Source organism: Thermothielavioides terrestris, chromosome 3 (assembly GCF_000226115.1).
Source record: "Thermothielavioides terrestris NRRL 8126 chromosome 3, complete sequence".
NCBI lineage: Eukaryota > Fungi > Ascomycota > Sordariomycetes > Sordariales > Chaetomiaceae > Thermothielavioides > Thermothielavioides terrestris.
The window spans coordinates 1,199,737-1,221,674 of NC_016459.1; the positions used below are offsets into that span (position 1 = coordinate 1,199,737).

The 21,938-nt window shown below is 59.6% G+C and overlaps 6 protein-coding genes across 6 annotated transcripts; 4 read left to right on the forward strand and 2 right to left on the reverse strand.

Moving 5' to 3' along the window:
* Window positions 1-286: 286 nt before the first annotated feature.
* THITE_2116556 (uncharacterized protein) lies at window positions 287-2,642 on the forward strand. Its single transcript, XM_003653970.1, has 3 exons — window positions 287-892; window positions 958-1,661; window positions 1,723-2,642. Exons 1-3 carry the CDS (start codon window positions 345-347, stop codon window positions 2,394-2,396), a joined length of 1,926 nt encoding a protein of 641 aa, XP_003654018.1. The 5' UTR covers window positions 287-344; the 3' UTR covers window positions 2,397-2,642.
* An 88-nt stretch (window positions 2,643-2,730) lies between these two features.
* THITE_2116558 (uncharacterized protein) lies at window positions 2,731-4,375 on the forward strand. The gene is made up of 2 exons (XM_003653971.1): window positions 2,731-3,912; window positions 4,022-4,375. Exons 1-2 carry the CDS (start codon window positions 3,343-3,345, stop codon window positions 4,292-4,294), a joined length of 843 nt encoding a protein of 280 aa, XP_003654019.1. The 5' UTR covers window positions 2,731-3,342; the 3' UTR covers window positions 4,295-4,375.
* Window positions 4,376-4,512: 137 nt separating this feature from the next.
* Window positions 4,513-9,148, reverse strand: THITE_2116559 (uncharacterized protein). The gene is made up of 9 exons (XM_003653972.1): window positions 8,857-9,148; window positions 8,740-8,789; window positions 8,548-8,674; window positions 8,194-8,494; window positions 7,881-8,119; window positions 7,583-7,800; window positions 6,193-7,526; window positions 5,019-6,133; window positions 4,513-4,950 (listed from the first exon to the last, which is right to left on the reverse strand). Exons 1-9 carry the CDS (start codon window positions 8,884-8,886, stop codon window positions 4,708-4,710), a joined length of 3,657 nt encoding a protein of 1,218 aa, XP_003654020.1. The 5' UTR covers window positions 8,887-9,148; the 3' UTR covers window positions 4,513-4,707.
* A 596-nt stretch (window positions 9,149-9,744) lies between these two features.
* Window positions 9,745-14,635, forward strand: THITE_2116565 (glycosyltransferase family 24 protein). Its single transcript, XM_003653973.1, has 2 exons — window positions 9,745-9,995; window positions 10,055-14,635. The coding sequence occupies exons 1-2, from the start codon at window positions 9,847-9,849 to the stop codon at window positions 14,475-14,477; spliced, it is 4,572 nt and encodes a 1,523-aa protein (XP_003654021.1). The 5' UTR covers window positions 9,745-9,846; the 3' UTR covers window positions 14,478-14,635.
* THITE_2116567 (uncharacterized protein) lies at window positions 14,636-17,232 on the reverse strand. Its single transcript, XM_003653974.1, has one exon. It carries the CDS (start codon window positions 17,214-17,216, stop codon window positions 14,793-14,795), a length of 2,424 nt encoding a protein of 807 aa, XP_003654022.1. The 5' UTR covers window positions 17,217-17,232; the 3' UTR covers window positions 14,636-14,792.
* Window positions 17,233-19,701: 2,469 nt separating this feature from the next.
* Window positions 19,702-21,245, forward strand: THITE_2116570 (uncharacterized protein). The gene has a single exon (XM_003653975.1). The coding sequence runs from the start codon at window positions 19,869-19,871 to the stop codon at window positions 20,970-20,972; it is 1,104 nt and encodes a 367-aa protein (XP_003654023.1). The 5' UTR covers window positions 19,702-19,868; the 3' UTR covers window positions 20,973-21,245.
* Window positions 21,246-21,938: the final 693 nt, after the last annotated feature.

Sequence of the window (21,938 nt, forward strand, 5' to 3'; positions counted from 1 at the left end):
GCTTCGGTGATCTGAAGAGGCGACTCATGGGACCGTCCAAGTCGGCCTATTGGGTCTGGAGCAACATGCATGACGGACTGAGACAACCGTGATTGGACGGTACCTAGCGCACACTAGCCCAATCACTGCGGTCACTCCGGCTTCTTGATGTTACCTAGGAGCTCAGCCCTCGGAGCAGGTGAACGCTAGAGGGGCAAAAAGGGGTCACGACTACTAGTGAACTGAAATATACAGGTATATATCCCGAGCCAAGGCATGGCTTGGCACCTCAGTCGCGGCTTGTTGACTCGACCCCTCGATCAACACTAGTCCATACAAGCACAGCTCCGCTGCTTCAACGTCAGATGCGTGTCATTCGTTCACTTCTGCTGCTGCTCGGCTGCAGCAGCGCAGCAACCGCCGTCCTGCAGGACAAACTGCAGCCGCGATCAACGCTTGACACCATCGAGCAGGAACTGGAGGCCGAGCTCCTCGGCGTCGTCGACTGCGCGGGCTGCCATGCCGCCCTGGGATTGCTGAAGCTCCTCGCCGTGTTTGGCGACTCGGCCTTCTCGGACGTGCTCGCCGACCTCTGCACGCTTTCAAAGGCCGAGGATGCCGACGTCTGTAAGGGCATCTTGGAGCGCGAGGGCCCCATCATCGCGCAGAGGGTCAGGGCTCTGGATCTCGATTCGGACAGCTCGCAGCTGTTCTGCACCACCTTCCTCGGCGTGTGCTCCTACCCGGACATCCGGCCGTTCCCCGTCAAGCTCTCCCAGAAGCCGGCCAACGTGGTCCGGCCGGCCGTGAGCGGCCAGACTCCGATCAAGGTGGTGCATTATTCCGACATCCACGTCGACCCTTTCTACGAGGCGGGCTCGAACTACAACTGCACGAAGCCCATTTGCTGTCGGTGAGTGACTCGCTGATCGCCTCGTCAATGTCGGATTGGAAACCATGAACTCACACCCGTGGTAGTCCATATGCCGATAGTGATGCCCCAGGGAAGACATCCTTCCCCGCCGGGCCCAATGGTGAGCACACCTGCGACGCGCCCATCTCTCTCGAGGAGAGCATGTATGCCGCAATCCGGTCCGTCGCGCCGGATGCGGCATTCGCGCTCTTTACGGGGGACATCGTAGACCATGCCATCTGGAACACCACCCAGGCACAGAACGTCTTGGACATCAACGACGCATATTCTCGCATGGCCGCCTCGGGGCTCCCGCTTGTGTTCGGCACCGCCGGCAACCACGAGTCGAACCCTACCAACGCCTATGAGACGGCCGCGCAGGGATCTCAGGCCCAGTGGGTGTACGACGCGCTCAACGCGAACTGGGCCAAGTGGTTCGGCTCGGGCACCGACAACGCCGTGGAGAAGATGGGTGCCTACAACGCGGCCTACACGTCGCCCGCGGGCGGCAAGCTGAGGGTGATCAACCTGAACACGAATCTGTACTACATCGACAACTTCTATCTGTACGAAGAGCCGATGGAGCTGGATCCGAGCGGCCAGTGGGCCTGGCTGGTGGCGCAGCTGGACGCCGCCGAGAAGGCCGGCGACCGCGTCTACATCATCGGCCACATGCCCATGGGCGTGTCGGATGCCTTCCGCGAGGCGTCCAACTTCTTCGACCAGATTGTCAACCGCTACCAAGACACGATTGCCGCCATGTTTTTCGGTAAGCAAACAGAATTTTTCCCTCCCCCTTTCCCTCCCGCCAGGGCTGACTCTCGCCGCAGGCCACACGCACGCGGACCACTTCCAGCTCAGCTACAGCGACTACTCGGCCCAGTCCTTCACCAACGCCGTCGCCATGAGCTACATCGTGCCCTCGCTGACGCCGACGTCCGGCATGCCGGCCTTCCGCATCTACACGGTCGACCCGGTGACCTTCGCGGTGCTCGACGCGGAGACGTACATCGCCGACACGAGCGACCCGTCCTTCCAGACGGCCTCGCCGGTGTGGAAGAAGTACTACTCGGCGAAGGCGGCGTACGGCCCGCTCGTGCAGCCGCCCGTGGCCGCCGACGACGCGGCCGCCGAGCTGTCGCCGGCCTTCTGGCACAACGTGACGGCCGCGCTGGCCGCCGACCAGGCCGCCTTCGACGCCTACTATGCGCGTAAGTCGCGCGGCTGGGCCGTGTCCGCGTGCACGGGCGACTGCGTCACGAACGAGATCTGCGCGCTCCGCGCCGCACGCAGCCAGGATAACTGCGCCGTGCTGCAGCCCGGGCTGCACTTTGCGAAGCGGGCCGCCGAGGCTGAGGCTGTGGGCGCGAACGGGATGAAGAGGCATCGGGACGAGTGCGGCGTGCCCGTGGCGCGGGAGGCGTTGGCTGCGCTGGCGACGAAAGACGGGTTGGGCTTGTTGAGGCGGCGCGTGCAGGAGGGGGTGCGGGCTGGGCGGCTGTAGTTGATGTGTGATGTGTGATGTGGGCAGTGAAGGGATGCGGAAGGACGATGGTGAGCCGCGGAAAGACTGCTGTAGCGTCCTTCTGCCTCGGCCCAGGACTGCGGTATTCTTGGACCGCTAGTATCTAATGCTGTTGTTCGTAATTCAAGTACCTAACGTTGCATGCGGAATCACCTAGGGTATCTAGTACGGCATATTACGTCCTTGCTCCACGAAACAGGGGAAGACCCGACTCGAACATGTAGCATTTGGGCCCATCTAATCCAAGGAAGCGAAGAACGGGAAGTTGTACTGGCTTGCGGTTGATGCAGATAATAGGTCCACTATATGTACGGAATAGATGAGGTAGATGCATAGCGTAATCAGAGATACCCGAGGGCTGCGAAAATACCTTTTTCCTTCAGCCCTCGGGTAATTGCCTTGAAGTTTTCGAATAGCAGAAGTTCAGAAGGGCCAAGACTTCCAAGGTTCGTTAGGCGCAGCGAGTCTGCCATGTGCCGCCAGCTGACTGAGGTACGTTGTTATTCCACTAATGTTCTCGGCACGTTCGCCAAGACCAACCCGTTCGCCAAGACCAACCCAACGTCAGCCTTTCAGCCTGCGGCAGCTTCGCTGGGCAGCCTCGCCTGGCAACCGCCAGCAACCGCCGCCAACATCTCGCCTGCTGCACATTTAACGAACAACAACCCCACGATTTGCCAACACCCAACCCGACCAGCGCAACATCCTCAACCGCTTGATCAAGTACGAACCTCCGGATCAACCATACGCCGTCTGCCCATCCATCTTTCTCACTCTCGGCCTCCATCCTTGATCGGCCATCGCCATCCGGGCCAAGCCAGGGAGGGCACCTGCCGCATCCCACCCGACCGACATCCTCCTACCATCCCCATCCCATCCGCCGCCAACCGATAGACAATCCAAAACAGACACCCGGCAGAACAAGATGGCCGACCGCGAACTCACCGCGCTACTGGCGCACCTCAAGTCCTCCGCAGGCCGCCTCTCGTACTCGGAAACCAACGCGCTGCTCTCGCGCGCCAAGTTGCTGCTGCTGCAGCTCAACGCGCTGACGCCGGCGCCGGGCACGCCGGCGGCGCACCTGGCGCTGGCGCGCGACACGTTCGAGCAGGGGGCGCTGGCGTCGATCCGCGCGCGGAACCCGGACGCCTTCACGCGCTACGTCGCGCAGCTGCGGCCCTTCTACGAGCTGCTGCCGCGGGGAGGAGGAGCAGCAGCGGCAGGGGAGGAGGGGGAAGGAGGAGGACAGCAAGGCGAGCGCAACAAGGTGACAGGCTTGTACCTGCTCCTGCTGCTGACGCAGGGCCTGTACGGGGAGTTCCACAGCGAGCTGGAGGCGCTGGCGGCGGCGGGCGGCGGCGACGCCGAGGCGGACCGCTACCTGGGGTACCCGATCCGGCTGGAGCGGTGGCTGATGGAGGGCAGCTACGACCGGGTGTGGAAGGCGATGAAGAAGGGGGAGGTGCCGTGCGAGGAGTTTGGCGTGTTTTCCGAGGTACGATCTCTCTTTTCCCTGGCACTCCCTCCCTCCACGTGCTTGCACCCACACACAGACACAACATTGTTGAAAGAATGAAACGACCACTAACTAAAAACAACAACAGATCCTCACCTCACAAATCCGGTCCGAGATCGCGTCGTCCAGCGAGCGGGCGTACCCGTCGCTGCCGCTGTCGTCGACCAAGTCGCTGCTGTTCCTCGAGTCGGAGGGCGCCGTCGTCGAGTTCGCGCGCAGCCGCGGCTGGACCGTGCGCGACGGCCAGATCTACTTCCCCTCCGCGCAGGAGACGGGCGAGGAGGAGCAGGAGAAGGAGATGAGCCAGATGATCATGGAGAACACGCTGGGCTACGCCCGGCAGCTGGAGACGATCGTGTAGAGTAGAGCGGTTAGACGGAAGCATCAGTGAACAAACGGGAAGGAATTGATAACAGGGGCGTTGGTATGGTGTGTCCGTATTATCAAAAATATACACGGATGGTTAAGCGTAGATCGCCCTAGACACGATGAGCCAGACCGGTCACGGCGAAATATGATAAGATGCCGAGATGCGCGCGGGCTCAGTCGGAGACACAAAATCGTGATCAAGGAATTGCTTTCTGCTCAAACTCATACTCCACACATCGAAGACGTGCCCGCCTTGCCATAACCATCTGCTCTAGACTTTTCCCGCTCCGTATAGCCCCCCCCCCCCCCCCCCCCCGGTGGATTGCTTGGCCAGATCCATCCCATCAAGCCGACTCTCCCGGTTACGCAATTATGACCCCTCACCCTTGCCCGCTCGAACTCAATTCAAGCAAACAACTTCAGGCCGCTCCCGTGCTTGCCGACCTCGCAGACCTCGCACACGGTGCACACGGTGCCCTTGTACTTGGTGTGGTACTTGGACCCGTCGAACGCGCACTCCTCGTACGCCGTGCCGCTGTAGATGGGCGTGTGGCTGGCGGCGCAGATCTCGAACTCGGCGAACTGGTCGAACTCGATCTCAACCGCGTCGTGAGGGTTGCGCTCGCACTGCGACTTGATCCGGCGGGCCTGTGGTTCTGTCAGTACGGGTGGTGTGCAATGGGCAACCTTTTTATCCAAATAGGGTTGAGACTTACGGTCTCCAGGAGCTTGCTCGCGCCGCCGTGCGCCAGGATCCTGTTGGCGAAGCTCAGCGCCGAGCTGTGGTTCTTGCTCCGGAACGACAAGTTCATGGCGTTCAGCAGCGCAAGCTGGCGGTGCGGCACCTCGATCTTGGGAATCGTAAAGTACGCCGACAGCTCAAGGCTCCGCTTCAGCAGCTGCGGGTTCTTGCTGACCTCGTCAGGCGAGCCAAGTGCTCTCCGCCCAAGCTCAATCGACATGGCAACGGCGTACTCGCTCGCCGAGGAGATCAGCTTCTTGGCCTCGGCCACCTCACTTTCGCTGCCCACCGCGTTGACCAGCACCGCGTGCAGAATGCCTTTGAAAATCCTGAGGCCGTCTTCCAGTTTGTTGGCCTTCATCGCATCATAACCGCGTTGCAGGTCGTTGGCAGCGAGATACTCCAGATCCCTGGGGATGATCGGAAGAACCTCCCGGGGGTCTGACTCCTCGACCGTCCGGCGGACGTAGTTGACCAGGGAAGGCAGCCCGGCAGAAGCGGGAAGATAGGTCTTGGATGCCTGGTACACCTCCAAGAACCGGGGCTTGAGAGGAGCGAAGTTGACAGCCCCGACTTGGCGGTTGAGGAGCTGCATTGCCGTCTCAAAGGAGCCGCCAGCAACATGGTCGACGGCCAGAGGGGAGTTGCGCGCCCACAGGTCTGCTTCGCTGCTGCCGGCCCCGCCAGCTTCCGTGCTGTCCACGTTCACGAAGCCTTCCTCGACCTCGGGAACGATGTCCTCGCCCATGTCCCAGCCAGCAGCGTCCTCGTCCTCCTCGGCTTCCCCAAGCGCGTCCTTCTTGACAGCACCTTCTTCTTCTGCCTCGCCCGGCCCGTTGGCTGCAGCCGGCTCCTCCTCTAACGAGAGACCCTCCATTTGGCCGAGGAGCGCCTTTTCGAAGAAGGATTGCGAGGTCGTCTTGGTCGGCCAGTTGGCCTTGTAAGTCGGGACTACCGGCTTGGGAGGCGTGAGGGGCTCGCCAAACGTGGGCAGATTGAGCTGCTCTTCCGTGAGGCCGGTCGCCTCGAGAATAGACTGGCACTCCTCTTCCAGCCCGTGTGCTTTAGCAGTCATGTACGCGAGGGGATCTAGGAAAGCGTCAGTAACGAACGCACTCGGAGAGCAAATAGCAAAAGAAAACACCCACATAGGTCGATCTCTTTGAACATCTGAATCCGGTCCTCAACATCGTTCAGATAAAGAGCGTTCTGGAACCTTGATGTGAAGTCGCCGCGATGCTCCGCGATCTTGGCCATCCTCGACAGCTTGGTGTTGTCGCCAGTTGTGAGGTACAGGAACGAGAGCTTATCGAAATGCTTTAGCTTCTGGTAGCACATCTCGACGATAGAGTGGTTGCCGTGCGCAAGCGCCTCGGTGCTCAACCTCGTCCAGAGCTTAGGGCGGTCCAGCTGCTTAGCCACCTCGACCGCAACCTCGAGGTTGCCGCACTCGATCGCAAGCTCAAACCGGGTGGCGGGATCTTGCACGAACTGCAGCGCGATCTCGGGATAGCCCTTCTTTTGTAGGTACGCGATGATCGACTGGCCGACCAGGCTGGAGTTCTGGATGATGTGCAGCATCTCCTCGTAATTCCGCTTGACGAGAGCCAGCTTGAACCTGTACTCAGTCGGGTCGATCTGCAGGATCCTCGGCTTCGCGGCGCGGTCGAGGCAGTAGACGTTGCGGCCCTTGACGCGCACAAGGTACACGGTCTGGTCGAGGGTCCGGACGATGCCGTTGTCTCCGTTGAGGAGCGAGTATTTGACGTGGTTCAGAGTCGAGTACAGTAGGACGCCAGCGTCGTCCCAGGTGGCGCTCTTGATCCGGATCGTCTCGTGCAGCGTGCTGACCTGCTCCAGGGTCTTGGTCACGATGGTAACATTATGCTTGCTGAGCAGGGCGGCATAGAGGCCGTCGTTCGACCAGACGACATACTTGACGCCCGTGACTGCGAGCTCCGCGGTCGTCTTCTTCTGCTGGATGTCGTAGAGGTGCACGGCGGTCGGGGTGAGGATGAGCAGATTGCCAGTCCCGCCAAAGTAGATGTCGCTCGTTCCCACCGGGGGCTTGAATGACCTCGTCGTGTTGTTCATCAGGTCCTTGATATCGACGGTCTGGGTGGACGTGTTCAGGACGACAAAGCGGTTACGAGCCACGAAGATAGCCGAGTTGCCCTGGCCGCGCTTGGATCCGGCGGGTTCAATGGCGCCCGACCCGTCGCGGGGCAGATTGACGAGCTCGTAGGTGCCGCCGTCCGTGGGTGATGTGACCAAGACTGAACGCTCGGCGGGGTTGTAAGACAATGTGCGCGGCGGGACCCACGGGCTGCCGAGCTTCTTGAGCGACAACAGCGTAGGCGACTCGACGTTCTTCTGGAAGTCGTAGGACTTGACACACTTGTCCTTGGTGATGTAGAATAGCGTGTTCTGGTACACTGCCGACGCTGGTCGCTCGCGCTCAAGCTTGAATACCATCACACCACTATCTCGCGTCAATATCGGTACCAGCGGGAGAGAGTCGAGTCCTGGGGCACATACTTATCATGGCCGGCGGCGAAGAGGTTGATTTCCGGGTGGGCGGCGATGACCCAGAACCGGTCGTTCTCGCGCTTGACCGTGTGCACAGCAGTTCGCTTGTTCAGGTCCCAGACCCTGATTGTCTTGTCCTCGCCGACAGAAAGGATGAGATCCTGGTGTGGGTGGAACAGACAGCCACTGGCGTTCTGAAAGTGGCCTCTGCAGGTATCGACTTCGAACTAGGGGAGGGTTAGTACGAAATCCATCATTCGAGTCAAAAAAGAGCAGGGACCTCCGAAGCAGAGTTCCCGGCACGTACAGCTTTGGTCTCGCTCATGCGCCACAGCTTGATCAGTCGATCGTCTCCTGCCGAGACAATCAATGGCATAGTCGGATGGAAAGCAACCCAGTTCACGCCTCTATCGTGACCCTCGAGGACAAACTTGACGACGGCATCTGTGTTGCCAAACATATCGGTCTGGTTCGCGTTGGCGCGAGAGACTTGGTCCTCAAAGGACATGGACGTCGGGGCCGAGTGCTTCTTGCGGAGACCAGAAACTGCAGGGCTTCGTTAGCCCCGTGTCTTGGACACCAGGAGAGGAGGGAGGAAGGAGGCGGGGCGGGTGGCATACTGTCCCACACGCGGACCGACTGGTCCAACGAGGCCGACACGACGAGGTCCTGAGTGGGGTGAAACTGGGCGCACATTGCGTAGTGGTTGTGGCCCGTCATGGTGCAGAGCAGGGAGCGGTTCTGCCAGTTCCATATCCGAACGGTCTGGTCGTCGCTGGCGCTGACAATCCATGGGAGCTCGTGGTGGAAGAAAACGGTGCGGACGTAATCGAGATGCCCGTTCAGCGTGAACAGACAGCGGCGCGTCTGCAACGACCAGACTTTGATCTTGTAGTCATCACCGCCGGAGACGAACAGGGGCTACCCGGAGGTCAGCAAGCTGGCAGCTTCCGTTCGGCGCATCCCGCGCTCACCTGGGTCTTGTGGAAGTCGACGCCGCGGACGGGGCCATCGTGCTCTTCGAAGCGGTCAATCAGGGTGCCCATGCGGTAATCCCACAGCTGGATGGTGGACGAGTGAAGGGAGACGAGGATCCATGGTCTAGAGTCGGCCTGTCAGCGTCAGGGGTAAACGTGGCGGGGATGCTCCTAGGTGAAGCTGCGAACCGTTTGGGGTGGAATGCGATGCCCTTCGCGCGCGACGACTTGGACTCGAACTGTGGCCGGCCCCGCAAGTCAGCCAAAGCGCATGCGCAAGACGCGAGACGCAAGACAACGGCGAACCTTGGTGAGTATTCCCGAGGAGGACTGCATCTTGGCTGAAGGGGAACCGAGGCCTAGCAGGCTCCCGGCATCGAAAGGAGGAGGAGGCGATGCGGGTTGGTTCGGAGCAGTGGCGCACAAGTCAGCGGCGAATGGCGGGTGCTGCTGCTATTTGAATCGGAATCAGTGCTCAGACAGAGAGCAGCAGCCGGGCGGGTGCGGACGGGGGGTGAGTGGTGGTGGTTGTTCGAGGGGTCGGTGGCCGGCTGCTGGCTGCTGCTGGCTGGTGTCTGGTGTCCTCGATCCATCCGCCGTTGATCAAATCATAGGGAACCGTGGCATCTCAATGGGGATGTGGCCCGTGAGCAAGGCCCCGAAGCGCACATTCAATTTTCCGGGCCCACTCACATTGAGGTACTCGGTAGGTACTCCGTACGAAGCAAACTTATGTGCTATTCAGCGCTAGCTCAGGTACAGAATACCTGAGTTACGTGAACTGAAACCTGTTGGCTCCACAAACAGCTCCCTGGACCACGAGCTCCAAAACCATTGGTTCAGTTGGACCCCTGTGAAGTGTCCAAAGCGTGAAGCTTGACCACATCGCGAGCACAACGGCGTATCCATCCACTCCGCGAGTACCGAGAATCCACAGGCGGAAAGGCCCCGCCATCTACACTGCTCAACGCGGTTACACCTTGTGTACTAGCATAGGTACAAAGGGAGCAAAACACGAATTGACGGCCGCTCGCGTTGTCCAATCCCATACTGATCGTTTTCCTTCCTGTTCGGCCTCGAAACACTGGTAACAAAGCCCGGATGGACTAAGGGGAGCTGCGTCTCAGTTGGCCCTCGCAAACTGCCACCGTGGCAATAAGCCGTCGCAAGCCCTCGGCAGCCGGCGTCGGGCGACCTGCTTCCTTCTCGAGGCCATAATCATACGCTGCCATCGAAGCTGTACAGACAGTTCAGACAAGACGTTTGTGCCAGCGCTTCTGCGCAGCTGCGAGCGCCATGCTCCAACTCTCCCGGCTCCCGTGGGGCCTCGCAGCCGCCGTCCTCGCCGCCACATGGCTTCCTTCTGCCCGCGTCGCTGCATCTCCCTCCGTCAACGTCGCCCTGAAGGCGGCATTCCCTTCGCCGCCATATCTGGTTGAGTTGCTGTAAGCGCCTCCCACACACCAGCCATTGGCGACTGCAGTTCGCAGCTCACCTTGTCTAGCGAAACAGCAGCCGCCGACAATGCGACGGTGTATTTCGCCCTGCTCGACCGGATTGCGAAGGGCCACTTCTCCGACGCCGCGACGGACAAAGCGCTCTACGAGAAGTTCGTCGAGGTTCTGCGAGATGACGGCCACATGGACGCGGAGTCGCTGTCGACCTTCAAGTTGGGCCTTTCCATGCGGACAGCAGCTCCGCGGGTCGAAGCGCACTACCAGTACTATGCGACGGCGGTAGAGCCTTCGCTGTCTGGGGATCAAGACGGGTGTGTGCACTGGTTCCTTGTGGATGGAAAGCAATACTGCAAACCCACGCTCGACGCGGCGCACGGGGATGTGAAAGGCCACAGCCAGGCGCGGACCCTGCCATTTGACCGTAAGCTTGGCAGCGGCTCGCGGGATGTGATACTATACGCCGACATCACGTCAAAAGACTTCGGAGCATACCATGAGACTGCTGTGAACTTGGCCAGGCAGGGAGAAGGTTCGTACCGGCTCCGGTACAGGAGAAGCCCTGCCCACCCGGTTGAGGCCCTCTCGGTCAGTGGCTACGGCGTAGAACTCACCCTAAAGCGGACCGACTACATCGTCATCGATGACCGGGACACGGGTGCTGCGGGAGCACCCGCGGACGAGGCCCAAAAGCCCATCACTTCTTCCGATATCGTCTTGGATGAAGAGGAAGAGATCACCGATATTAAGCCCCTCGAAAAGTCCGAGCTCTCTCTCCTCGGCGTGAAAGCCGCGTCCTTCATCATGCAGAGCGAGTCGCCGTTTGACACTTTGCTCAAGCTAACGCAAGATTTCCCCAAATACTCAAACTCTCTCGGTGCTCACAATGTCTCGGCGAAATTCGCGGCTGAATATGAGGAGAACCAGAAGATGTTAGGGCCGGATGGCAGAAATATCCTGTGGATGAACGGTGTCCAGCTGGTTGATCGCCAGATCCAACCGTTCGGGCTCGTTGACGTGCTCAAGCGCGAGCGAAAGCTGATTAAAGGCGTCCTCGACCTCGGCCTGACCGGGCAGCAGGCCGTCTCCCTGCTAGGCCATACAGAGGTGGCACAAGCAAAGTCAGGCGATGAGGAACCTCGCAGGTTTGACTGGCGGGATCGGCTCGAGGACGGTCGCGTCATCATTTGGCTCAACAACCTGGAGAAGGACAAGCGGTATGCCGACTTCTCCCCGCACCTCTGGGCATTGATCCAGCACTTCGGGCACGGCTTGCCTCAGGTGCGGAAGGACATCTTCAACCTGGTTGTTCCTGTGGACTTCTCCGATCCTGAGGATCTCAAACTGATCACAACGCAACTCTTGACTTTCATGAAGCGACTCGTCCCCATCCGCTTTGGCTTGGTCCCGCTCACTCCCACCGAAAAGGCTATTGACCAGGCCAAGGTCGTCTACTATCTGCTGGAAAACCACGGTCTGGCGGCCACAGTCTCCTATCTCGAGAAGTCGCTTGAAAACGACAAGGCCGCGAGGCCAGACGAGCGCATCTTCAACGAAGCCATCAAGGACCGACCCTTGCGACCAAACGCCACGCCACTGCCGTTTCAAGACATCTTCACCTCGGAAGCACATGAGAAGCAGATCCATCTGGCCAAGCGCTGGGTAGAGCGCCTACGCGCTGACGGCGACGTGCCTTCCATCTTTTTCGATGGCTTCCCCATTCCTAAGGACGAGCACTGGTTAAGAGGCATGAACCAAAAGCTCATGGTGGACCTGCAGGCGGTTCAGCAGGCCGCCTACTTCGGGGCCATCAACGAGACCACCTGGATCCCGGGCTACCTGCTTGAGAACGCCGTCTCGAGGCGCAACACGCTCATCTTCCCCGAAGATGCACGCGATCTTACTGTGCTCAACGTCAACAAGCTGTACACGGAGCACCGCGATGTCTTCGACCAGGTTCCCGTAGTTGAGGCCGAGAAGCAGTCGACCAAGGAAGACTGGGCTGCCCTGACCGTCATCGCGGATCTCGATAGCGCTGAGGGGCAGAAGCTTCTCTTGTACGCCATCCAATTTCGAAAAGCCCATCCTGGCATCCGTATGGAGATCGTGCATAACCCAGGGGATGTTTCCCGAGATGCGTCGGAGCTCACCCAGCGCCTGAAGGCTCGCGTGGATAAGCTGCTCGGTGCCGATCGGCTCTCTGACCTGGAGGCTATCCTGGAGAGCGGCGAATCCAAGGCTGATCCCACTTATGATGCTGCGCTGGCTGGCTTTCTCGCAGCCGCCAATTTAAAGGCCGGCCAAAACGCGCTCATGCTGAACGGCCGTCTGGTCGGCCCCATCCCCTCCGCCGAGCACTTCAAGAAGGAGGATTTTGAGCAGTTCCTGGAAGCCGAGCGCTCAAGTCGCATTATTCCCGTTTACAAGGCCCTCGAGGACCTCAACCTGGGTGACAGAGTCTCGGGTCCGGTCGCTGCCGCCAAGCTGACCTCGGCTACCGCCCTGTCGGGTATGTCCGACCTGCCCCAGGGCATCTTCGACTCGGCCTCCCCGATCAGGATGACGGTGTTTAAGGAGTTGAATTCGACGTACACGTCATTTGAGGTCGGCGATGCGTCCACCGCCACTATCTTCTTCGCTGCCGTCATCAATCCCGCGAGCGAGATCGGCCAGAAGTGGGCTGCGATGTTCAAGGTCCTCTCCGAACTGGAGGGCGTCCACCTTCAGATCTTCCTCAACCCCGCAGCGGAGCTCGCAGAGCTTCCAGTCAAAAGATTTTATCGTTACGTTCTGCAGTCCTCCCCGAGCTTTGACGAGGACGGAAAGGTCAAGGCGCTCTCGGCGAACTTTGCAAGCGTCCCAGAAGACACTCTGCTTGTTGCCGGCATGGATGTCCCGCCGGCCTGGCTGGTCACCTCGAAGGTCTCGGTCGACGACCTGGATAACCTTCGTATCAAGGACATCAAAGCCAGACGAGGCACCGCGCATGTTGAGGCCGTCTACGAGCTCGAGAACATCCTGATCGAGGGCCACTCCCGCGAGGTACCGTCCGGGCAACCTCCCCGCGGCGTCCAGCTGGTGCTGTCCACCGAGAAGGACTCGCACTTTGCCGATACCATCATCATGGCCAACATCGGCTACTTCCAATTCAAGGCCAACCCGGGAGTCTACAGCATCCGGCTCAAGGAGGGCCGGAGCTCCGACATCTTCACTCTCGAGAGCGTGGGCCCTCAAGGCTGGCACCCCGTCCCCGGCGACGAAACGTCCGAGATAGCGCTCATGGACTTTCAAGGCGCCACGCTGTACCCCCGCCTGAAGCGCAAGCCCGGCATGGAGCAAGAAGAGGTCCTCGGCGAGAGCAAGGCCAACGCCACCACAGCCGGCGCCGCCATGGACTTCGTCTCCAAAGGCCTCAGGTTCGCCGAGGGCATCCTCGGCCGCGGTAAGGCCGCCGCCGAAACCAAATCGGCCTCCGACACGGAGCACGCCGAGATCAACATCTTCTCCGTCGCCAGCGGCCACCTCTACGAGCGCATGCTCAACATCATGATGGTCTCGGTCATGCGCCACACCAACCACACGGTCAAGTTCTGGTTCATCGAGCAGTTCCTCTCGCCGTCCTTCAAGGACTTCATCCCGACGCTCGCGGCCGAGTACAACTTCAAGTACGAGATGGTCACGTACAAGTGGCCGCACTGGCTGCGCCAGCAGAAGGAGAAGCAGCGCGAGATCTGGGGCTACAAGATCCTCTTCCTCGACGTGCTCTTCCCGCTGTCGCTGGACAAGGTCATCTTCGTCGACGCGGACCAGATCGTGCGCACCGACATGTACGACCTGGTCACGCTGGACCTGCAGGGCGCGCCCTACGGCTTCACGCCCATGTGCGACTCGCGCACCGAGATGGAGGGCTTCCGCTTCTGGAAGACGGGCTACTGGGCGAGCTACCTCAAGGGCCGGCCGTACCACATCAGCGCGCTGTACGTGGTCGACCTGCGGCGCTTCCGCGCGCTCGCCGCGGGCGACCGCCTGCGCCAGCAGTACCACACCCTCTCCGCCGACCCGCAGTCGCTCGCCAACCTCGACCAGGACCTGCCCAACCACATGCAGTTCCACATCCCGATCCACTCGCTGCCGCAGGAGTGGCTGTGGTGCGAGACCTGGTGCAGCGACGAGACCCTCGCCGCCGCTAGGACCATCGACCTGTGCAACAACCCGCAGACCAAGGAGCCCAAGCTGGACCGCGCCCGGCGCCAGGTGCCCGAGTGGACCGAGTATGACGAGGAGATCGCCGCGCTGGCGCGGAGGAGGAGGGAGGAGCTTTACCAGCAGCAGCAGCAGCAGCGGGAGGAACAGGTTGTGGAGAAGCAAGAGGGCAGGAAGAAGGAGGAGGAAACGGTAGAGAGGAATCCCAAGAGTAGACGGTTTGAGGACGAGGAGGCCGCTGCGGGAGGTCGTGTCAGAGATGAGTTGTAATTGATAGCAAAACTTGGTCTAGTTACCATGATAAAGCATAAGGGTCTATTTAGAAACAGCTTGGGCATCCATCCAGCCACGTGTGTCAAAACCAGCTTTGATAAGATAGGTGCGCCGCGCTGTCAAGTCTATCGAGCTTGTCTCATTCCTCCGTTTATCATCTAGCAACAACAAGCAACGCTTCAATTCCTTCGCAGCCAGGGGCGTTCCGATGAGCCGCCCCGCGAGCACCACCACAGACAGCAATGCAAGCACGCGCTTCCTGAAGAAGCAATTGACCACGACCAGAAACCGCCCGACTCTGCAAGCCACCTACTAGTGAGAAATGTACTGAAACACGGCGCTGACCTCCTGCTCGCCGCTCTCCTGCTTGAGCAGATGATCCTGGATCGTCTTCAAGCCGTCGTTGACAAAGTGATTCCACGTGCTGGTGTCGCCGTAGAGCATGGCCTGGGCCTTGATGTGCTGGCGGCCGTCCGGGCGGCAGCGCTTGCACTTGAAGGTGTCGTGGGTGTCGCTGCGGGTGTCGGGGCGGTACTGGAACAGCTCGCGCAGGGAGTCGAGGCTGAAGTGGCGCTCGACGTCCTCGGCCGAGTCGACGACGCACGAGCTCAGGCTCTGCTTGTGGCTCTGCCGCTGGAAGATCTTCTCCTCGATGGTGCCCGTGGCGATGAAGCGGTAGACGAAGCAGTCCTTCTTCTGGCCGTCGCGCCACACGCGCGCCAGCGCCTGCTGGTCCGCCGCCGGGTTCCAGTCCGGGTCGAACAGCACCAGCCGGTTGGCGCCGATCAGGTTCAGGCCGCAGCCGCCAGCCTTGGAGGACAGCAGGAAGACGAACTCGTCGCCGTCCGGGTCGTTGAACTTGTCGACCAGCTTCTGCCGCTTGTTGACGTTCATGGTGCCGTCGAGCCGGAGACAACCGTAGCCGCGGGAGCGGCAGAGGCGCTCGAACAAGTCGAGGGTCTGCGTGTAGTTGCTGATGAGCACGATCTTGTCGTTGGTGTCGGCGCGGATGCGCGCCAGCATGCGGTCGAGCACCTGCATCTTGCCCGAGTACCACGGTTTTATGTCGCGGTCGCGGCCGCGGGCTTCCTTAGGGACGTAGTCGTCCGGCCAGTACTGCTCGCAACCGGGCAGGTCGGCTGCCAGGTCCAGCAAGTCTGGGTGATTGCACAGCTTCTTGAGGATGCCGATGGCTTTCAGCGGCTGGGAGCCCTTGCCTCTGAGCAGCGCCTGGATGTCGGGAGACGTGATGAAGTAGTTGTAGAGGGCTTGCTGGAAGGGAGCGAGGTTGCAGAACACCACGTGCTCGTACTTGACGGGGAGGTACTTGGATAGAATGTCGTTCGTGCGGCGGATGATGAACTTGTTCACGATTGCGAGCAGCTCGGCAAGACACTCATCGCCGCGCTTCCGCTCCGCCTCGGAGGCATCAGCGTCGCGGCCGCGGAGGATAGGAAGTTCAAAACGCTTGCGGAACTCGAGGCGGCTCCCCAGCAGATCGGGGTTGGCGAAGCTGATGAGCGAGAAGTACTCGGATAAATCATTCTGGATCGGCGTGCCGGACAAGATGACACGTCTGGAGACGTTCAGGCTGTTCAAAGCGTTGAACGTCTGACTGTCACCGTTCTTGAGGCGGTGCCCTTCATCGCACAGCATTAGGCCAATCGGGGTGTTCTTGAGCTCCTCGACATTTAGACGCAGCGTTTCGTACGAGACGATGATGACTGGCCGGGTAATGGCACGGCCGCTGGCGATGGCCCACTGGCGGAGCTGCCGAGTCAGCTCCTCCTTGGACGCTTTGCCGTCAATAGCGAAAGGCGTGATAGCGTCGGCGCCCAGCCACTTGGTTAGCTCGTTTGCCCAGTTGCGCACCAAGCTGGAGGGACAGGCCACGATGGCTTTCTGGATGGTGGTCTTGCCCGCGTCGGGTGATTGCTTGAGGAGGGTCCAGAGGAGCGTGATGCATTGCAGGGTCTTGCCGAGGCCCATTTCGTCCGCCATGATGCATCCGTTTGCCTTTTCGTCAATCATGCCCGTCACACACCTGTACATGAACTTGACGCCCTCGATCTGATGCGGCCGAAGCACCTTGGCCAGCTTGGGATCGATGACGACTGGGACGCGCGGATGCTCACCCACGACCTTTTTCTTGATGCCGAGGATTTCAGCGAGACTCTTGTGCATCAACGGTGCGTCGAGTTTCGACGGTGGCTCTGCCGCTGCCGCCGCTTCTTTTTCCTCGGACTTGGGCGCCTCCTTGGGCTTGTCATCAATCGTCGGATCGTACAGCACGATGGCAAACTCGCCGCATGGATCATGTAACGGTTTTGGGATAAAGATTGCCCCTTGCCTCAAGCCTAGTGTCGGCGGCGGCCGATTCGGATTGTATGCGGCATGGTCCTTGTTGAGAAAGGGCACGGTGAAGGCCTTGCGAAACACCTTATCCTTGTCCTTGGCCTGGAAGACGGGAAACTTGTTGGCCTCTCGGGTTGCCAAAGCAAGCCGGTCAGCGTTTGTGTAGGGCTTGTCAGCGTCCGCATCGCCGTCTGCACCGGCGTAGTCGATCTTCCTTCGCTTCCGCGCGGGACGATCGGTGGCCACCGTGCGCGTTGCGAACCCGGGGCATTTGAACGGTTTGTGAAGGCGCTCAAGAGATTGTGGTGTTGGGAAGCGGCCACGTGGAGCGACGTTCTCCTTGTTAGCGGCGGTGGTGCCTGGCATCGAGAGCGAGGCCATCCTAAGACCCAAGTCAGTTGAAGTTGACAGATTGCGTCGTGGCATATGCTGGGGGGAGAGGGGAGGAGAGCAGCTGCATCAACATACATAATTAATGAGCCACGCGCGGATGCTGAACCCAGACTCGACTCTATCCTCAATGTCTACACCAACAAAGATCACACGCCTAAGCGCAGTTTGCGGGAAACTGGGCGGCCGCGTGCACAAAAGCGGCAGTTGGGAAGGTGCACTTTTGATGTTGATTTGGGAACCGTGACGCGTTGGGCCCCAGGCAGCAGACGCGCCCCATCTCACGTTGTCAGATGACCACTGGCGCCAAGATGGAGAGGGCAGGGACCCACTTTTAACGGTGAATGTGTAAGTGGCGGCGGCTTGCCCGATTCGGATATGGACGACAACTTCGCACAACGCTGGTGGATTCTGAAGTTTGAACTCACTCAGGGATTCGGCATGGCAGTTATTTATTCTCTCTCCAATATAGGTACAAAACATATTCCGAATATAGCAATAAGCGTTGCCTCATTGTGCCGGTGCCTGTCGAAATCGCGGCCTTCGGATCTCGCAGCCTGCTGGACATCGCAGGCGAGCTCAGGATCACAATTTAGATAGGACAATAGTGTTTGCCATATTTATATTTTCAATTTTCTAGCTAGTTGATTCCATCGCGAGTCATACTATTCTCGCTAATGGCAGTGTCGCTCGGCTTCATGAAATTCCGACCAACGCGAACAGGATATTCGTTTCAGGACGCCATGCCGTGATCCTGGCTGTGCTTGTTGTAGTACTCGATTTAGAATTCTGCTTTTATGCTGGCAATGATACCAACGGCTGGGATCTTGCAGTCCCTGAATAAGACTCAGGGGCTGCAAAGTAAGACAGTCTTGTACCGTCATTCACTGCAATTAACTCCGAGTCTGAACGGTCCCAAAACAGCAGAGACCTGGTTCGCGAGTGATGATATGGCTCCTTCCCGGTCTTAAAGTCTTTTGGTGGTGCTGCAGTTTGACCGTGTGATTTCTCCCACCTTCTTCCTGATATTTTACTTTCGATTTTCATCCGAATTTACACTCTGATTAGCCACTCCCATCGCTGGAAATTCGGCAGAGAAAATCACAACAGTTCTCGGCGTTGAAAAAAAAAAAAAATCCCATTATTTATTTGTTGCACCTTCCAAGTAAAAATCTGATTCTGAAGTTGCAAGATCAGCCAGAACGGCGGCGGCTCTCCCTCGCCCATAAATATTTGGCATCTCCCACACTTTTACCCCTCCTCGTCTCCCAACACACACAGCAACTGAACTTCTCGTCCTGAAGTTGCAAAGTCAACCAAAGCAATGGCGGCTCCCTCTTTTCTACGAACTTCTGTCCTTTCTCAACCTTTGACTTCTTTTTCTCTTCCAAGACGATTACAAGCTTGACTCAGCATCAATCAAACCAAACAACGCCGACTTAGCCCAACTCGACAACAACCCCAACTCGACAACAACCCCAACTCGACAACAACCCCAACTCGACAACAACCCCAACTCGACAACAACCCCGACTTGACAACAACCCCGACGACAATCGAACCAAACGAATGAGCGCACCGAAGCGACCGAACCGAGCGCAGCGAGCCGACCGACCGAACGAGCATACCGAGCACCAAGAGCCGACCGAACCGAGGGCACCGAAGCGACCGAACCGAGCCCAGCGACCAAACCGAGCGCACCGAGCGCAGCGACCAATATATACATGAATACTCGGAGCAATATACATCAATACTCGGAACAATATACATGAACACTCGGAAGGGTCGTCGCGGCCGTACCTCACACTTGGCAGAGTCACTCACACCACACCGCTGGTCCCTGGACTTCTCAGGCCGCAGCAGACCCCCGCGGCCGGTCGCGGGTCGCACGCGACGGCCTGCAGAAAGACAAGCTCTCGTCAATAAGGCGCCACCCGTTCTGCCTGGTCCCCGAACCCCATACATCCCGGACCAGGCTCAGTGGAATGGGGGTAGGCGGCATGGCATCGCACATCTGCGGCCGCCCGTCTAAACTAAGCCGGGGTACTGGTGATCGAGGCTTCGGGACCCTTGTGAAACCATCCCCGAGTGTGTGCCGGCTGCCGACCTTCATGGCCCTTCCGAATCCCAACGGAGTCCGGGACTCCCCCTTATCCTCACCCCTTCCGGGTGCTACAGAGCAGGCATCGACCTGGTCGATGCAGGCTCAAACCAGGTAAGTGATGACCCTCTGTGTTTGGATTACCTGGGATGCTCACTTGGTCGGGAGAGTGTTTTTTCCACTTTCCTTTTTTCATTGCATGCTCGGGTTGGCTCGGGCTGCGAGGAAGAAATGGCCGGATGTCAGAATAGAGTTGCCGCCTTTTGCATGCGCCTTGCCCCTATCGGCGTCGCCCCTGGAGCCGAGGTCTTGGCAGGGCAATCCACCCCCACCATCAATCAGGCACCGGGCCCGCTCACCCCGCCGACCCCGCCATCGTCAAAGATACCGCGGCGTGTCTCAACCTCGTCATGAACACTCATGATCCGTAGTGCCCGCATCGAGGAAGGGGTTGAGATGCGACGAGCACCAGGGGGCATCTCACTGATCAGTTGGGAACTTCGACTTACCCCCTTCCCATCTCCCCCTCACCCAGGTGAGCAATGTCTGCGGACTTCTGGGCAGGCTACATCTCGGGTGCAGTGGGCATCATCATCGGGAATCCGCTTGATGTTCTTAAAGTCCGCCTCCAAGCCGGGCCCGCCGCGGTCCCGGCCCCCACAGCCCCCGTGCCTGCCCCGCCCCTCAACAGCGCGCCCTCACTCCACACCAACTACATCCGGCCCTTCCTACTTGGCACAGCAGCCCCTGTGCTCGGATATGGCGCCCTCAACGCACTCCTCTTCGTCTCCTACAACCGCACCGAGGCCTTCCTAAACTCCCTCAGCGCTGTCCCAGGCGCCAGCACGAGCATCGGCGACAGCCAAGGACGCGGGACCAACCTCCTGACGACGTGGCTCGCCGGCGCCGTCGGCGGACTCGCGACCTGGGTGGTATCGACGCCCACCGAGCTGGTGAAGTGCCGCGCCCAGGTCCAACACCAAGCACCCACGACGACGCCAAATTCTAGACCCAGCGCCGGGGCCACCTCCTGGGCGATAACCAAACACATCCTGACCCACCAAGGCGGCATCCGCGGCCTCTACGCCGGCGGTGCCGTGACCGCCCTGCGCGACAGCATCGGCTACGGCTTCTACTTCTGGGGCTACGAGCTCTGCTCGCGGTGGATGCTGCAGCTCCAACTCCAACAGCAACAACAACAACAACCCCCACCAACCCAACAGCACAACGATCCCGGCGGGGCCTCGCTACTCGGCACCGACGCAGCTCGAGTACTGCTCTGCGGCGGGCTGGCAGGCATCATCACGTGGGCGAGCATCTTCCCGCTGGACGTGGTCAAGACGCGGGTGCAGACGCAGGATCTGGCGGCGGCAGCAGCGGCGCCGGCGGCGGGCGGGGAGAGGACGCCGCTGGTGGCCGGGGCCGCGGCGGCGGGGAGGAGGAAGCTCGGCGCGTGGGAGGTCGCCAAGGAGACGTACAGGGAGGGCGGGATCCGGGCGTTCTTCCGCGGGCTGGGCGTGTGCAGCGCGCGGGCGTTCATCGTGAACGCGGTGCAGTGGGCGGTGTATGAGTGGATTATGGCCGAGCTGGGGCAGGGGAGGAGCAGGCAGGATGTGTTGGCGTTGGAGGCTGGTCGCTCTGGGTGATGTTTGAGGCGGGGTTGAACTTGTATAGACGGGTGAAGATTCATTCCTGGAAAAAAGTCTGAGGGCCCTAGACGATACCCGTGTGTTTTCACCAGCGGTGGTGGGTAATGGGGATGCGGTGACAGCCACTGAGCATGGAAGCCTGATAAACAGAGCGGATTACTCGGAACGTGCCTCCATCCATCCGTCCGGACGATCAACTCCATCCTTCCGGGAAGCGACACGAGATCCAAGTCCGAAGACCCAGTGTATACCGTTGTCCATCCGCTACTGCCTATCCGGTACTTCCCATGTGTCCTTCCGGCCCCTTCCCACGCTACGTCAGAGCCCAGCGGGACAGCCAACCATGACCGAGTCAACATCAGCTTCGACAGCCGACTGTCACTCATCACACGAAAGGGATCAACCTCGATCCTCGCCTCAGAGTGAGCCTGCCGTTCATTCCTCTGCCAAAGTTCGATCGGCCCAACGCCACAAATCACAAACCGCGAGCCCAACCATCGACAAAAAACGCAAATCCGTATCCACAGGCAGAAACCGGCCATCATCAATCCACCCCTCGCGTCCGCCCAGTCGCATCAAACAAGCGACACACGAACGACGAGCGAGCGAGAGAAACAAGGCCGCAGCCTATAGACAGCCTTTCGCCCTCCCACGCTTCCTCAACCCGGCAGTTCCATATCCATACCGCGGCAAATACCGTTCCGTATGGTATGGACAACTGATACCAGAAAATCAAGTCAAGTGAAAAATGCAACCCAGTACTACGACGATAAAAAGCAAAACTCGCGTATCCCTGCCTGTGCCATCCTATGCTGCCTGCCTGCATACCATACCTAGAGAAGACGGAAAACCCAGAAGTTACGGCATGCCGCTGTGCCCGCAATGCCATCCATCCATCACCCCAGCTTCGCGTATCCTCTCCAACTGCCTTCCCCGAGCAGGAAGAGAGCAGGAGAAACAAGG

Bases quoted from the DNA above. Each gene is read 5' to 3' on its own strand.
- THITE_2116556 (XM_003653970.1), top strand. From the start codon at position 345: ATGCGTGTCATTCGTTCACTTCTGCTGCTGCTCGGCTGCAGCAGCGCA. The intron at 893-957 runs GTGAGTGACTCG...CACCCGTGGTAG, and splicing joins ACGAAGCCCATTTGCTGTCG to TCCATATGCCGATAGTGATG. The intron at 1,662-1,722 runs GTAAGCAAACAG...CTCTCGCCGCAG, and splicing joins GATTGCCGCCATGTTTTTCG to GCCACACGCACGCGGACCAC.
- THITE_2116558 (XM_003653971.1), top strand. From the start codon at position 3,343: ATGGCCGACCGCGAACTCACCGCGCTACTGGCGCACCTCAAGTCCTCC. The intron at 3,913-4,021 runs GTACGATCTCTC...AAACAACAACAG, and splicing joins AGTTTGGCGTGTTTTCCGAG to ATCCTCACCTCACAAATCCG.
- THITE_2116559 (XM_003653972.1), bottom strand. From the start codon at position 8,886: ATGCAGTCCTCCTCGGGAATACTCACCAAG. The intron at 7,801-7,880 runs GTACGTGCCGGG...ACCCTCCCCTAG, and splicing joins GCATGAGCGAGACCAAAGCT to TTCGAAGTCGATACCTGCAG. The intron at 4,951-5,018 runs GTAAGTCTCAAC...ACAGAACCACAG, and splicing joins CGAGCAAGCTCCTGGAGACC to GCCCGCCGGATCAAGTCGCA.
- THITE_2116565 (XM_003653973.1), top strand. From the start codon at position 9,847: ATGCTCCAACTCTCCCGGCTCCCGTGGGGCCTCGCAGCCGCCGTCCTC. The intron at 9,996-10,054 runs GTAAGCGCCTCC...CACCTTGTCTAG, and splicing joins CCATATCTGGTTGAGTTGCT to CGAAACAGCAGCCGCCGACA.
- THITE_2116567 (XM_003653974.1), bottom strand. From the start codon at position 17,216: ATGGCCTCGCTCTCGATGCCAGGCACCACCGCCGCTAACAAGGAGAAC.
- THITE_2116570 (XM_003653975.1), top strand. From the start codon at position 19,869: ATGTCTGCGGACTTCTGGGCAGGCTACATCTCGGGTGCAGTGGGCATC.